Raw genomic sequence first — 13,641 nt, forward strand, 5'->3', positions numbered from 1 at the left:
GCAAACAGCCGTACAAGGTTGAGTTCTGTAACACGCTGGCCACCATCCATGTGATACGGAAACATCCAGACCTTCCCTTTGGGATCCAGAAAGCCTTTTCTGCAGAATTCCAAGTGCTGTGTTTTCCCAACACGCTGGAAGAGCAGCGAGAGCGATCTCAGCCGGGCTGGCGCGCCTGCCGCGGCCCAAGTCAGGTCTGCTGTTTTTCTAATTAAAAAACCACACGTAACAAACACAGCCGCAAGCACATAAACTAGGTTTTATTCGTTCCACTGAAAACCTGAAGTTGCCTGTGGGTGCCCGTCCCACCCGCCCTCGGACCCCGGCAGGACCCCCGCGGGCGGGCGGCCGCCCCCTCCTCGCCCTCCGCGGATTCGACTCCCAGACTAAGTACACCCCTGCTCTGGCCGCCCGCAACTCAGTTCTGTGAAGGAGAATCAGGAGGAACAAACATCCATTCGCGGTCTGTCTGTCAGAGACTTCCCTGAGAGCGCGCAGCAGCGCCTCATTCGAAAGCCCTTCATGCGCAGACGGGGGCCGAGGCCTCCCTCAGAACATCTCAGCTTGTTCACCTCCCTCATGCCACGTGCGGGGTTCTCTTCCAAAGCGAACCTTTACGCTCTCCACGACCACCAGGTCAGTCCTGTTCGCCACCAGGACTGCGCTGGGGGTTCTGTGTCCGGCGGGCCCGACGCCCTGAACGATGCCAGGTGGCCCCTCCCGCCTCGGCAGGAACGTAAGCGGAGGCGCCTTCCTCTTGCCAAGCCTCTGTGCCTCAGGAAGTTAGCAGACGTCTTCCCTGCGCTCCTGGCCCTGGCAGCCACTTTCCACAGAGACGCCCCCAAGAAAAAATCCAATTTTCTCAGAAATTAAAATAAATTTCCCCACGAAGCCCAGAGGTTCTGCTTGAGGGGACAAAGGTGAGTGTGTGGTTGTGACTGTGCCTTGATGGCAGGTCTCTGACTGCGTCCCAAGGAAGGGAATCAAGGCGCCTTCGTAAGAGGGCAGGGAGCTTCCTCCCGAGCCCAAGGTGCTGCTGCCCCAGCGCCAAGCGGGGCCCCGGCCCCCGCCCCCCCGGCCACCCACCGCCCGTCCCCACTGCGCCCACACCTCCCCCCGCCCCCCCCGCACGGCTCATGGTCTCCAGAGCCGCAGGGGTTGGGGCTGGGGGCACACTCAGCCGTGGACGGGCCTCCCGGAGCGTCACAGGCCCCCGGGGCACCTGACCTGGGGACTCCCTTCCCGGTTCTACCTTCTGCCTGACTTATCTCACCAGCACCCGGTGCTCTGATTAGAGCTGACGCTACGGCGGAGTGGATTCTGCCATATTGCAACAGAAACCCCAAGTAGTATAAAAACAGCGGCATCTGAAAAGGATCAAGGAGGCAGGAGAGCGGTTGGGGCCGGGTACCCGCGGCGCCCCAGCGGAAGCAGCGGCCTGGCCAGGGGAGGCCGGGGAGGCGCGCTCAGAGCCCCGCACAGCCTCAGGTTCTATCAAAAAAGGGCATATAAATAAATATCCTCTGACCCTGAAAGGAAAACGAAGTAGAAAAACAATGTTCTCTTTATAAAAAAAAGCTGACTGTTTCCTGGAGTATCTAAATGAAGTTTATAAAATCCTCATGAGCTCCTGCAAATATAGAAATGTTTAAAAATCAGACGGCGGCTCTGCCCTGCCTCCTCGGCGGTCGGGACTCGCTGCTGGGATCAGACGCAGGGGACACGTCCCGTTTCTCAAGTGCGCGTGCACGCACAGGGCCCGGCTGCCGAGAGTGGACCGGGGCTGTGGGGAGGGGGGCAGGCGGGAGAGGCGGATGGAAACTGAAACCCAGGATGCTGGAGGGGGGAGGGGAACACAAAGTGACGCCCGGGGCCGGCCTCGAGCACCTGCCGGAGGGAGAGCCCGGACACGCCCCCAGGAGCCCCCGTGTGCAGACCAGGCCTCTCCCTCCAGTGCTCTGCGCAGGGCCACGCGCTGGCCCCCGCCAGGACCTCGGGCCTGAGGGTGGGGACAGCACGTGTGGGAGGGCGAAACCGGACTCTGTTGCTGCAGCAGCCGGGCGGCGGCGGTAGGGAGAACCTTCCGTCCTAGTCCAGTTTCTTACACAAAGGGTCGGGCCCGATGCCCGAGTTTTCGGGGCTGAAGTCAGTGCAGAAGCCGTTGGCGGTCAGGGCTGGGGGCGTCTGTGTGCCGCTCTGGAAGCGCGTCTGGTCGGGGTACAGGTATTCCTCTGCAAAGTCGGGGTACGTTTCCGCAAACCTCTCGAAGTCGGCTGGAAAGACAAAGGCACCTTGGTTATGGGCCCACGGGGCGAAGGCCTGGAGTCTGGGGTCTTCCCGGGTGTCCCCCCACCCCCAGGGGCGGCAGGCCGTCTCTGCGGGCGTCGGAGGCCCGCACGCCGCTTTGGTTTTCCTCTGCTGCACAGCAGCCGCCGCGAGAACCAGGGCACCTGCCGGGCCTTTCGGCTCTTCCCGCTTCGGGGAAACTGAAGGATCGGGTTGGGTGCTTTCTGGGTGCTGGGCATGGGAGGGGCCTCCGCCCAAGCGCTGGTTTAGACACAAGGAGAGGCATCCTCTGGTGGCCTGACAGCTCACCAGGCAGGCGCGTGGGTGGATGCGGCTGTGCTCTGGGGAGGCCAGGTGCACGGAGGGCCACCCCGCTGTCACGCAGCCTTTGCCCCTGTGTGTCTCCTGGTGGCCACGGGCCTGGTGTTGGGGTGGAGAGCGCCCCCCAAGGGCTTGGTGATGCTCAGAGGCCCAGGCGCAGGGCACGGCGGGCTCCAGGTGGCTGTAGGAGATGCGCCCGTGTTCCCTTGGGAAGCGGGACCAGTGTCCCCCAGGAATGGCTGCCGTTGGTCAGGGCTCACTGTGAGCGGCCGTACCTGGCTCCCTGGGAGGCCTGCCCCCCCTTGATGCCGACACACACACACACCCCCCCTAAACCAACACTTGTGCCTGACATTTGGATGCAATTTAAAAGCACATCCAAACACGATGTGAACAGTGACCTTTCCTGAGCAAACATCTCTTATTTCAGGGAGATTACGCGTTCATCTTCAAATGTGCATGCCGGCTGGTGTGCTGGGCAGGGCCGCCTTCTGGGGGTGCTGCTGCCCACCCCTCCCTGCCTCAGCCCCAGACAGGTCTCAGGCCTGGTCCCCAAGGACCCCGGCCGCCCTGCTTTCTGTGGTGACAGTTTCCAAAGCCATCAACCCACCCCCCAGGAGACGCCCCCAGGATCAGCCCCGCTGGGCTGGCACAGATTCCCTCCGCCACCGGGGAGCCTGACCCTGCCGACCGTGGCCCGGGGACGGGACGCGTCTACGTGGGGGTTCTGGCCTCGGAACTTGCTTCCACTGATCACCTGCAGAAACAAGACTGGGAGCCCCCAGCCCCCTCCCCCTGCCCAGTCTTGGGAAGGGCCTTCCCTTGAATGTCCTCGTTCGGGACAATACAGTGTTTCCCCCTCATGCACGGGGGCGTCCTCCCTGCTCCCAGCCACTCACCAAACGTGATCTTCCCCGTCTCCTCTTGGTCGATGGCGCGGAAAAGCTCGGCCACGCTCAGCTCGGCCACCCCCAAGGCAGTCCTGAGGATGCAGGACAGGGCGCCCTGGTCGATGCTGCCGTCCTGGGACCCGTACATCTGTGAGGCAGAGGCTGCGTCACCCCACGGCCCACTCTGTCCATCGCCCCCCAGCCCCAGGAGTCCGGGGAGCCCGCTTTCCCTCCGCACGGCCTTCCCAGCTCTCCGGTGGCGCTGAGCCCATGGGTCAGAGCAGCAGGACTCAGCTCCTCGATGGGGCCCCCGGGGCAGGGCGCAGTCAGCAGCTCTAAATTCCTGTCTTAAGTCTTATTCACTAAGAAAGGGTGCTGCACACATTGTGGTGAGGAGGTCGGTCCACTCACAGATGTCCACCTGGGTGAACACCCTGCAGCCATGAGATGCAGTCACCCCTAAAACCTCTGGGTGAGGGGCCAGGCCACCCCCATGGGGTCCCCCATTCAGGACCCAGATAACTGACTGCTTCAGTGACCCCTTTTCTCCCTTCCCACCCCTTAATTCCCCCTCTTACGCTTTAAATTCACCGATATCACCTATAAAGAGTGAACCTGCCACACCCTTGCCCCCCCATAAAGGCGGAGCCCCAGGCCCATACTTCCCGCACCACCCTGCTGTGACCTCGCTGTGCCGTGCACCCTCCAGGACCTGTGAGTAACAAAACAGGTTTACAAGGTCCCCTGGAGGTTGCTGAGGGCGTCCTTCAGTCACAACAGGAACCGCAGGGGCCGGTGCAGCCACAGCACGGCTGTCAGTGGGCTGAGATCAGCACACAAGCCCCTTATGTCCTGCTGCCCCAACTTCTGAACTTCCTCCTCCTCCTGCCCAGGTCTGCGGGCAGCGCCCTGCCACTTCCAAGCTTGATCGGGGCTGCAGGAGATGGGTGGGCTGGCCCCCACGTGCCCTGCTCCCTGTCTGTGGGCTTCCCGCCCCTGCTCCGTGGCTCCAACCTCCGCCTGCCTCCCATGGGTGCTGAGACCTGGGGACCCCCGATCAAGCTGCTCCTCTGACCCTGAACTGTCTGGAGCATTCACGCTGCCCTCCCACTGGGGCAGAGCCCTGAGCCCTGCCAGGTACACGTGGGCTCTCAGGGCCTTTTGCTCAATGACACAAACTGGCCACCACCGCTCGGCCTTCAGGAGGCACGGACCCGCCGACCACGCCCTTTCCAGTGGCTTCTGCTTAGCTGCCCGTGTTGGCAGTGGACACCTCCTTCCCGCTCCCTGCCTGCGTCTGTGTCACTAGACCCTCCCTCGCACCCCTGGCCTCAGGTCGCACTGTCTGTGGAGCTGGCAGCCCCGGGCCCTCTTCAGCCGCATTTCTCTCCTGTTTTTAGACTTGCTGAATACTGCACCTGGAGACTGAGCCCTCTGGGACCTTCCAGAGCCCCCGGTCAAACCCTTCCACTCAGCCTCCCCCGCCAGGCCTGCAGCCCAGCCCGGGCGCCTCCCCGACCCGTGTTGACTGGCAGAGGGCCCGCCAGGCGCCCGCCCTGGAGTCTGACGCTGTAACATTCAGAGGAAGAGGACTTCTATTTCTCCATCCAGAAAGTGATTCTGAAGTCTGTCTGGGCCACGTCAGGAGGGACTGGGCTGCTGACGGGGAGGCAGACACTCAGGACCCACCACAAGCGGACGCCGCATTTGTACGGGGCAGTGGCGGCGCGGGCACTGACAACACCGGCAGTACTAGTCCCACGAGCAGGAGTGACAGGAGGCAGAAACAAAGGCCCAGAAGTCTGCGAGCTCCTCGGGGATGCCCCGGGGCAGGTGCACATCTCAGGAGCTAAGCACCCCGCACATGTGGCGTGTCCTCACTGCCAGCCCAGGAGGGGCTTTAACTGTGAAACGAGGAAGCCTCGGGCATACGTCCTCTGCAGGGCGACACCCACGTCACCTCCCTCCCCCCACCAGGTCCCGGGGGCGCCCCGCCCTGATGTGCCCAGGGACTCGGGTGTCCAGGGCTGCAGGCAGGGACAGAAAGAGGCTCCTCACTGTGACAGGGAGGCCAGGAGCCCCTGAGACCTAAACCTCACGCCGGGCAGGGCATCCACACAGGCAGAACATGCTGCGTTGCGAGGGGCGCCCAGGTGCTTCCCCAGCTCAGAGGGGGGCAGGCGGTCACTGCAAGGGCAGCGTGTGCTGATGACCTCGGCGTGAGGCCCGCAGGGAAGGTTGTTGAGAGGACACGCTGGCCGCACTCTCCGCCCCGTCGGGTGGGGCCGTCCTCCCCTGCAGCCCCTTCCGCCTGCCCTCAGGTGGGAGCTGGGCAGTGCCTCCTGAGAAAGGTCAGGCCCACAGTCGGTTGTTTACTGAGAAACAAGCCGCCAGCCACTGTCGTTGAAGCAGATTCCACTGGTGACAACAGAAACACCGCCCGTGGGGCCACCAGATGGGGTGTGGCGTAGGCAAGCCCCCACGGGGTGATGAACCACTGGCAGCCTTGGGAGATCCCTGCCCAGCCAGAGGAAGGGGCCAGGCTTCCTTGGGCAGGGCACTACCAAGGATTGATCCACCCGGCTAGTTCCCCTGGCATGACCCACAGAAGCCACCCTGCAGTGTGGGGGGTTCTCCTGGTGTGCCAGGGAGAGGGCCTGCCGGGTCAGGAGTGAGAGATGGGGGTTCTCCACGCAGTGAGTGACAGTCGCTTCCTGACTTACACATCAGGTTCTCATGAGTCAGGCTAATGTGAGTTGTACTTGGGAGACACATCCACAGTGAGACCCTGGCAGACTCGTGTCCCCTAGTGGACAAAGGCTGCCCAGCTCCATCTTAAGTCGCTGACCTGGCGAGCCCAGCCTTCAGGGCAGCCAGGTGAATCTGCAGGTGGGCTGGGACCCCGTCACGGGCCTTCCGGCTCCCAGACTCTCTGTGCCCGTGGTGAAAGGCCTGGCTCGGCTCTGCTGGGGCAGGCAGCACCTTAGCTTCCTTATCCCTGCTTTCCTCCATCAATGGCTAATGGGGAGGCTATGTTGGAAGAGCTGATGGATGCGGGGCCACGCACGGTGGTGTGTGGTACCCACCAGTCCCGCTCAGACGCCCTGGACTCAGGAAGACCCTCCTCCAAGCCCTCCTTCCAAGCATGGACCACCGATTCCAGGAAGAGATTGCCTAGAGGTTCGCGGGCACTTTTACAAACAACGGTCCATAGACACTTCCGTGAAAACAGCAGTGGGGCAAATAACCCATGTGCCAGTGTCACAGGGACTACAGACGCACCACAAGCCCGTCCCTGCACATGCAACTCACGTCAGTGCCGCACTTGCCTGGAACGCCAGCCGGACGGTGTCCAGGGTCTGGGACGGCCGGCACACGACGGACAAGGCGACCACGTACTCCCGCAGGTCTATCTCGCCGCCTCCGCCCTGCGGAGAGACGCCGTCAGGCGCCAGCCCCGCCGCCTGCGCGGGCGCGGGCAGCTGGGCTCAGCGCCGTCGCTGGTTGTTAGCTAAGAGGTTAGGGCCACTCTGACTTGGGGGCATTTGCCAACAAATGAGTGAAAAGAATGTTTTGGAAGAATGTTCACAACTGTTTCTCCAAGGTGGCTGAGGCTTCCTGCACAGTCTGCAAACTCTCGGGGGGTCTCCTGTGCCCAGCGGCCACCCCATCCTCCTCAGTTCTACCAAAGGCCACTGTGGCTGCTCCTTGTGGTCACACGGCACACTCAGTGTTGTCACTCTGAACACACAACACTGTCACTCGGGACATGCTATGTTGTTAACGTGGGACAGTCATGGCCGGAGGAGCCCGCCACACCCCCTGCCGCGGGTCGGCTCCTGCAGGGCCCAGCACGCGTGTCTGTGCGGTGTCGCGTGTGCGGGAGTCGTGGTCCTGACAGGCTGGCCCCGTGTCTGCCCGCTCCTCCCCGGGCCCTGAGGGCCGAGGGGCTGTGAACGCTGCCTCCTTGCTCAGCCAGAGTGTGTCTCCCTGCCGACGTGCGGGTGCAGGGGGGCCTGAGTGCTGCGCCAGGGAGAAGCCCACGCACCAGACAGGAGGCTGAGGGGACCCCTGGCCATTCAGGAGAGGAGGCCGCTGTTCAGAAATTCTGCAGACTGGCCACACAGGGTCAGCAGAGGCCTCTGGGGCAGGGGCCGCGGGCCAGGCCAGCGTGGCTGTGCGATGTTACAGGCCTTTAGCCACCATCTTCAAAAAACCCAAACTACAGGCATGTTTATCAGCAAATGTTGATTTAAAAGCCAAAACTCTATGTGCATTTAAAAGCATGGAGGAAACACCCCAAAGACAGGGTGGCTGGGGGGCGGTGGGGGGTCCATCCCCCTCCGCTTCTGGGGTCGCCTGCAGCATGCGCCCGTCCCGGGGCACACAGCTGCCCCCAGCCCAGGGCCCCACCTCGTCAAACAGGGAGAACAGGTCCTCCAGTGCCTCCGACACGGGGACCCCCAGCTGCGCGGCGAACTCGGGGAGCGTCACCCTCCCGCCCGGCTTCGCCCCAGCACGTTCCGCGTGTCTGTCCAGAGCTCGGTCAAGTTTTTCTGGTTTTAGCCTAAACAGAAAACAAGGGAAAGATTTAAAGAATGCTGAATGAGGGAGATGTGCCGCTATGTTTGAAGAGCCAAAAGATACTAAAATTAGAGACTGACAGCAGCCAGCCTTCAAGACGATGGCTGGCCTGGGCACAGCGTGTCCAGCGTGCCCGGTGTGTCCGGCGTGAGCATCTGCACACACGCTGACACTCAGGTGTGTGGGCCCCACCCTCTGGCAGGTCCGTCTGTGAACCCGGACGGTCCTGGCGGGGCGGGGGTTCAGGCATCCAAAAAGAGACAGCGGTGCCGACCATTAGGGGTTCAAGACGCTTACTTCTGCGTCGAATGAAGTTGGTCTTTGAAAAAAGAAAAACCCCAAACCTCAGAATAAGCACCACTAAGTACCTCCCCATCGCCTGCTGCCTGTGCCTCCAGCTCGGTCCCCAAGCGCCCGGCGGGGGCCCTGTGGGGGCCTGACGAAGCTTCCGGGCTGGCAAGAAGCCTCTCAGTGGCACTTTCAGGCTGTCCCCTATGCTGAACAATCTTGCTTTTTTGTCACAAGTGCCCGCAGCCCTGCACCTGGCACCGCCTTCCAGGGCCCACCATTCCCCCTGAAGCCCTCAGGAGGAAGGATAACCGGGAACTCACCCCAGGCCCCTCACCAGCCTGGCAAACTCTAGAAGGCAGGTGTCCTCGGGCAGGCGGAGCTGGCCTTCCGCTAGGGCCAGCTGGCAGTCTTCAAACGTGTAGTCAGTTATGGACACGCCCAGGGCCCTGCAAGAGAGGAGGGTGCCCCCGTTAGCTGCCCTGCACGCAGCTGCCCCCACTGTCCCCTCGGCCCTCGGGGCAGCAGAGCCAGGAGGACCTCCCGGGGATGGAAGGGGTCACACACCCAGGCCCCGATTCCCGCGACCCTCCACGCGGTCTCTCCGGACTCAGCTTTGATGGCAGAATTCCCTGTGGCCGTGACGTCTGCCAACCTAAGTGTCCCCCCCCTTGCTCCGGGACCCTCTCGGCATCCACGAGCAGTTTGTTCACGAGAATGGGTGCATTTTAAAAAGGAAGCGCCTCCTCCTGTGGGACCTGAGTTATTTATCTGCATCGTGAACAACACTTTTGCTGAGGTTTCCTTGTGTTAATTTTGTAGCCTCCATAAAACTTACTTTAGTTAAACATTAAAAGAAAAATTGATAATACCGGTCGTGTCTAGAATAGAAGTGAAGTCATGAAAAGAACCAGTTTCCCAAGAATGGGAACCACCCGGCGGCTGAGACGCGGAGGGGCAGCCGAGACGTGGGCGGCCTTGCACAGTGCAGCCCCTGGGTTTAAAGGGCTGGGGGGGGGCTGTGAGGGGGCGGCTATCAACGCTTGACCTTGAGAAAGAACTAGAGGACCTGGCATCAGGAGGGAGGCTGCATTTAAAAGCAAGACTAACGTCCACAAATGCATGAAGACACCGGGTGAGCAGTCTTCGGGTCTCGCGCTCCAGGCTCGAGCGCCCCCTGCCGCCCCTGCCCCTGCCAGCCTGGCAGGCGGATTCCGGACGCTCTGACCAAGCGAGTGCCAAGGGCCAGGAATGGAGGGAGGGCGCACTGTGGAGCACCTTCCTGCGGGTAAACCCACAAGGGCTGGACGGGAGGAACGTGCCGAGACACCAGCAAAGACCTCGCTTCCAAACCCCCTCCAGGTCAGAGGGTGCAGGCAGCTCCCCCCCAGCCAGAGGGCGTCTTGTCCTCCCTGAGCCGTCACACCCTCGAGTGACAAACAGGGGTGGCCACATGTCCTCGGGGAGCAGTGCCCCCCCCACCAGAGTGGGGCCCTTCCATCTGTCCCCTCCTAGAAGGGACATCTGGGCCAGTCTGAGCAGGACCTGGAAGGAGGAGACAGGACAGGACAGCGGGGCTGCAGGTAGGGTGATGTGGTTCCAGGACCCAGACCCTCAGCCCAGCCTCCTCCCTTAGCCTGTGGCATGAGCATACCCACCCCCCCGCCACCAGCAGGAGTTTTAACAGGAGTCACTGGGTGGCCAGGGCTCTGGACACCACAGTGTGTAGAAGGGCGATGCTGAGCGTCCATATGCAGCACCGAACAAAAGGCCTCACAGCTGACCCCAAACTTCAGTTCCTCGGACCTGGGGTGCCCCAGCTTCGTGGCTAGTGTGGTGCCACATGGTTTCCGCCCACTGGCCTGCGTCTGGTGCTATAAGCGTGACGCCGCCCACAGGGGTGCTTAATTCAGCTCAAGACATCTTTGCCGCAGGAGGGGCCACTGCTGTCAGGGCGGGCACTGCCCTGAAGTCAGAGGGAGTCAGAGCTCAGCCGTTCTGCAGACCTTGTCAGAGTCCCTGACAAGCGGCTTTTCCCTGAGATTAGACAGCACATCCACGACGGGAAACTCGCCAAGCACCCCCAGCCCAAGGACTGGCTGGGCCGTCCCACATTCTGGCGGTGCAGCCGGCCCTCGGCACCTGAGGGACCCACACCCCCGCCCCCACCAGTTTACACACGGGACGTGGCATCTGGGGGTCCTGGAGCCGCCGGCAGGTCCCGGGGGACAGGGATGCCGGCAGCTCCTTGTCGCCGCGGCAGCGCCGCATACGGCCTGGTAACGAGGAAGCAGAGACTTCGAAGGCTTCCTTCCGTGGCTGCTAAGACGCCCCTGGAGCACTTAGGCCTGGTCGAGTGGGGACAGAAGGCAGCCTCACAGGGAGCTCTCTGAGTATCCCACAGGGGAGGGATGACGCCGGGGCCCGCCCAGATGTGGGCCCTTCTCAGGCACATTTTTGGGTGGGGCTGAGGGCCAGGGAGGCGGCAGCCCACCCCCATGTTTCCAGAGTCCTGCTGCGCTGTGAGGCAGGGTGCACCTGGCGGGCCATCTGCCCTTCTCCACTGAACACGATGCATCTCCATTAACAGAGTATGGGGCGTCGTAAGAGTTTCTTTAGAATACATATTTTAAAATATTTAATAGTTAATTTATTTGAGCATAAACTAAAAAAAAAATTACATCTAACTTGTCGGGCCTGTGATTCTGTGATATGGTTTCCTTATCAAGAGGCTCATCGGGAGTGACCCCGAGCACCCTGTCTCCCCAGGGGCAAGTGCATCCTGAGTTCTGGCTGCTCTGCATCCCTGTGTGTGGTTCAGGGAAGGGCGATGGACTCCCCAGGGGCGGGAGCCCAAGGAGGGGGCAGGTTCCCCTGGACACCTGGTGCCTAACACTCTGCGGGGCGCATGGGCAGACTGAGCTCCTTGCTGAGTTTGATTCACGTGTGTTGAGGTGAATGCGTGATTTTGCTCAGCGCAGGCCCACGGGATGTGCTGAAAAGGGGATGGTGCGTATGAGGAGGTGGGGCTTCCTTTAGAACCTGTCACACCAGGGCAGTGGCAGCACCCCAACCCCCTGTAGCTGCGTGCTCCCCACGGGGAACACGGTCTAAGTGCCCCTCCCAGCACCACGGTGGCCAAACGCAGAGGCAGCCCCCGCCTGGGAGACGAGAGGAGGAGAAAGGGCAGACGTGGAGGGACGGAGGCGGTCGGGGGTGTGGGCCAAGGCTGCCGCAATCTGAAACAAGCCAGGAGCTGTGTGAACAGACACTGAGGATGTTGCAACCGCATGCGTGCTGTCGTGGAAGTGATGGGAGGCATGTTACGAGATCAGGTGCACACAGCTCGGATCAGATGCCACACCCAGCTGGGCAGGATGGAATCAGAGCCTTAATGGCATTACACAGACAGACAGCAGAGTCCAGGGTGCTCCACCCCAGACCCTCCAGTCTGCGCAGGCCGGTGCTCTGACCGTGGCCCTGCTGCCCAAGATTGGGGATGCACACGGACGCAGCCCCTAGGGAGACCAATGACCAACGGGGATGGGTGCAATTTGTAGGATTCAGTGGCAATTAACCACCTTCCAAATGTTGGACAAACAGAAATGTCCTTCAACAAAAGCAGGAGACAAAGTGTGCAGCCAAGCACACTCTGGCCTTTACTCGGCCCAGGCTGGTCCGAACACATCTTCCCGATGCTGCTGGTTGTTTTTACAGCAATGAGATGACAGTGGAGGAGGAAAGCTCCGGGCAGCTGGGCATGAACACTGAGTAATGAACACTTAGGGAGGCCAAGGGCATCGGGGCATCCCGTGGACACCGCCAGCCAGCCGCAGGGGCTGGCCGTGTACTCACTCTGCCATCACGCGCCGCACGTTGCTGGCATACAGAGCGGGGTCCTTCCTCTCCTCCTCCGAGGGGCTGTACACGGGCAGGAACTGAGCATACAGAGGAGCGGCATTACCTGCATGAGCACCATGAGCACCGCCCCACCGTCGCCCCGCAAGTGACGATCACGAGGCCGACAAGTTACGATCTGTCGGCACCTGCCCCTAGAATCACCTTCAAAGCTGCCACTTCCCCTGACACAGAAGCCAGCGCAGCGTATCATAACTTTGCACACAGGCTTAGTCTTTGGATGCTGAAGAATCACACACGTGCTTCCGTTTCTAAGGGTCTCAGTTTTGTGTTGTGGATAACAGCAAATTATTTCTAAATAAATGACTGTTCATAGCTTGTTGACATCTACCGCATTTGGAGAGCACAATGAGTCGCCTTGGGAGCATGTGCTGCATAACTGACGCGTACGCAGTGTGTTACACGAGTGAGTCCTACACTCCGTGCAGAAAAGGCAAAAGCCACCACCAAGCCCCTTTCCTTTAACGCAGACATTCACGAGCGCAGACCTTCCCGACCTCCCACCCGTTCTCGTCGTGTAGTTACGGCCTTCCATGCACGGCTACATTTTTAGAACTATGTCAACTGCATCTGATAAGAGTGACACAGGAAAGAATTCAGAGGGATTTACAAAGCCATACAGTTTCTTTTCAACCCTTAAAATTAGACACCAGGTCTGACACAGAGCGTCTTCCTCCCCGCCGCTGCCTCCCAGCCGCCAGCCAACAAGTCACATAAGAACACCCCACGTGGTGGGCCTGCCGCCCTTGGACTCGGGCCGCGGCCCTTTTGGCTCAGTCTTTTATAACTAAGTGGCTTATGTTCTACTGAAATGAAAAGCCTGGCTGAGAGCTGGGCCTGTTGATGACGTGAGTGTTAGTCTGGGGTACTTACTGGAAGGCAGCAATCAAACGCTTTAAGTTGTGTAAAACTCATCTTTCACTGTCAGGTGTAGGAGGAGCAAGTTAGTTCCCCTTTTAAGAAACTAAACGATTCCTTATCTACTCAGCGTAATTCACAGGCCGTGTGAATGGGACCATACTCATCTGAGCAGGGAGCAGGGAGCAGGGGTGTCGTGACTTTGGAGATGGGCTGAAAACCGGGAGGCAGGCTACCTGGTCTGATTGAGTGTTAAACAGAGGATGGAGGAATGATAAATTCAGCAGTATGATTTCAGCAGTGCTACGATCGGGGGGAGGTACAGGCCAAAAGAATCCTTAGCTGCATGTGTGTCAATTTCACATGCCCTTAAGCTATGCTAACCATGATAAAAGAATGAAGGTTTAGCTTCCTGTTGATTTAAAAATCCTATCTGGATGGATAAAAAGTCACGCAAGAGACACGAAGTGATTGATGCAAAACCACTGGGAAGCAC

The 13,641-nt window shown here is 60.5% G+C and overlaps 1 protein-coding gene across 5 annotated transcripts in view; it reads right to left on the bottom strand.

The window, feature by feature from the left end:
• Positions 1 to 237: 237 nt before the first annotated feature.
• Positions 238 to 13,641, bottom strand: part of LPCAT1 (lysophosphatidylcholine acyltransferase 1) — a 43,550-nt gene continuing 30,146 nt past the window's right edge. For all 5 annotated transcript variants that reach the window (XM_032469522.1, XM_032469533.1, XM_032469539.1 and 2 more), the window contains 6 exons: positions 12,225 to 12,307; positions 8,693 to 8,818; positions 7,911 to 8,064; positions 6,827 to 6,925; positions 3,507 to 3,645; positions 238 to 2,273 (listed from right to left, as the gene is read on the bottom strand). In XM_032469522.1, the coding sequence (XP_032325413.1) occupies positions 2,089 to 2,273; positions 3,507 to 3,645; positions 6,827 to 6,925; positions 7,911 to 8,064; positions 8,693 to 8,818; positions 12,225 to 12,307 (786 nt within the window). In that variant the 3' untranslated portion in view covers positions 238 to 2,088. The remainder of the gene's footprint in view (positions 2,274 to 3,506; positions 3,646 to 6,826; positions 6,926 to 7,910; positions 8,065 to 8,692; positions 8,819 to 12,224; positions 12,308 to 13,641) is intronic.

This window comes from Camelus ferus, chromosome 3, assembly GCF_009834535.1.
Source record: "Camelus ferus isolate YT-003-E chromosome 3, BCGSAC_Cfer_1.0, whole genome shotgun sequence".
Taxonomy (NCBI): Eukaryota; Metazoa; Chordata; class Mammalia; order Artiodactyla; family Camelidae; genus Camelus; species Camelus ferus.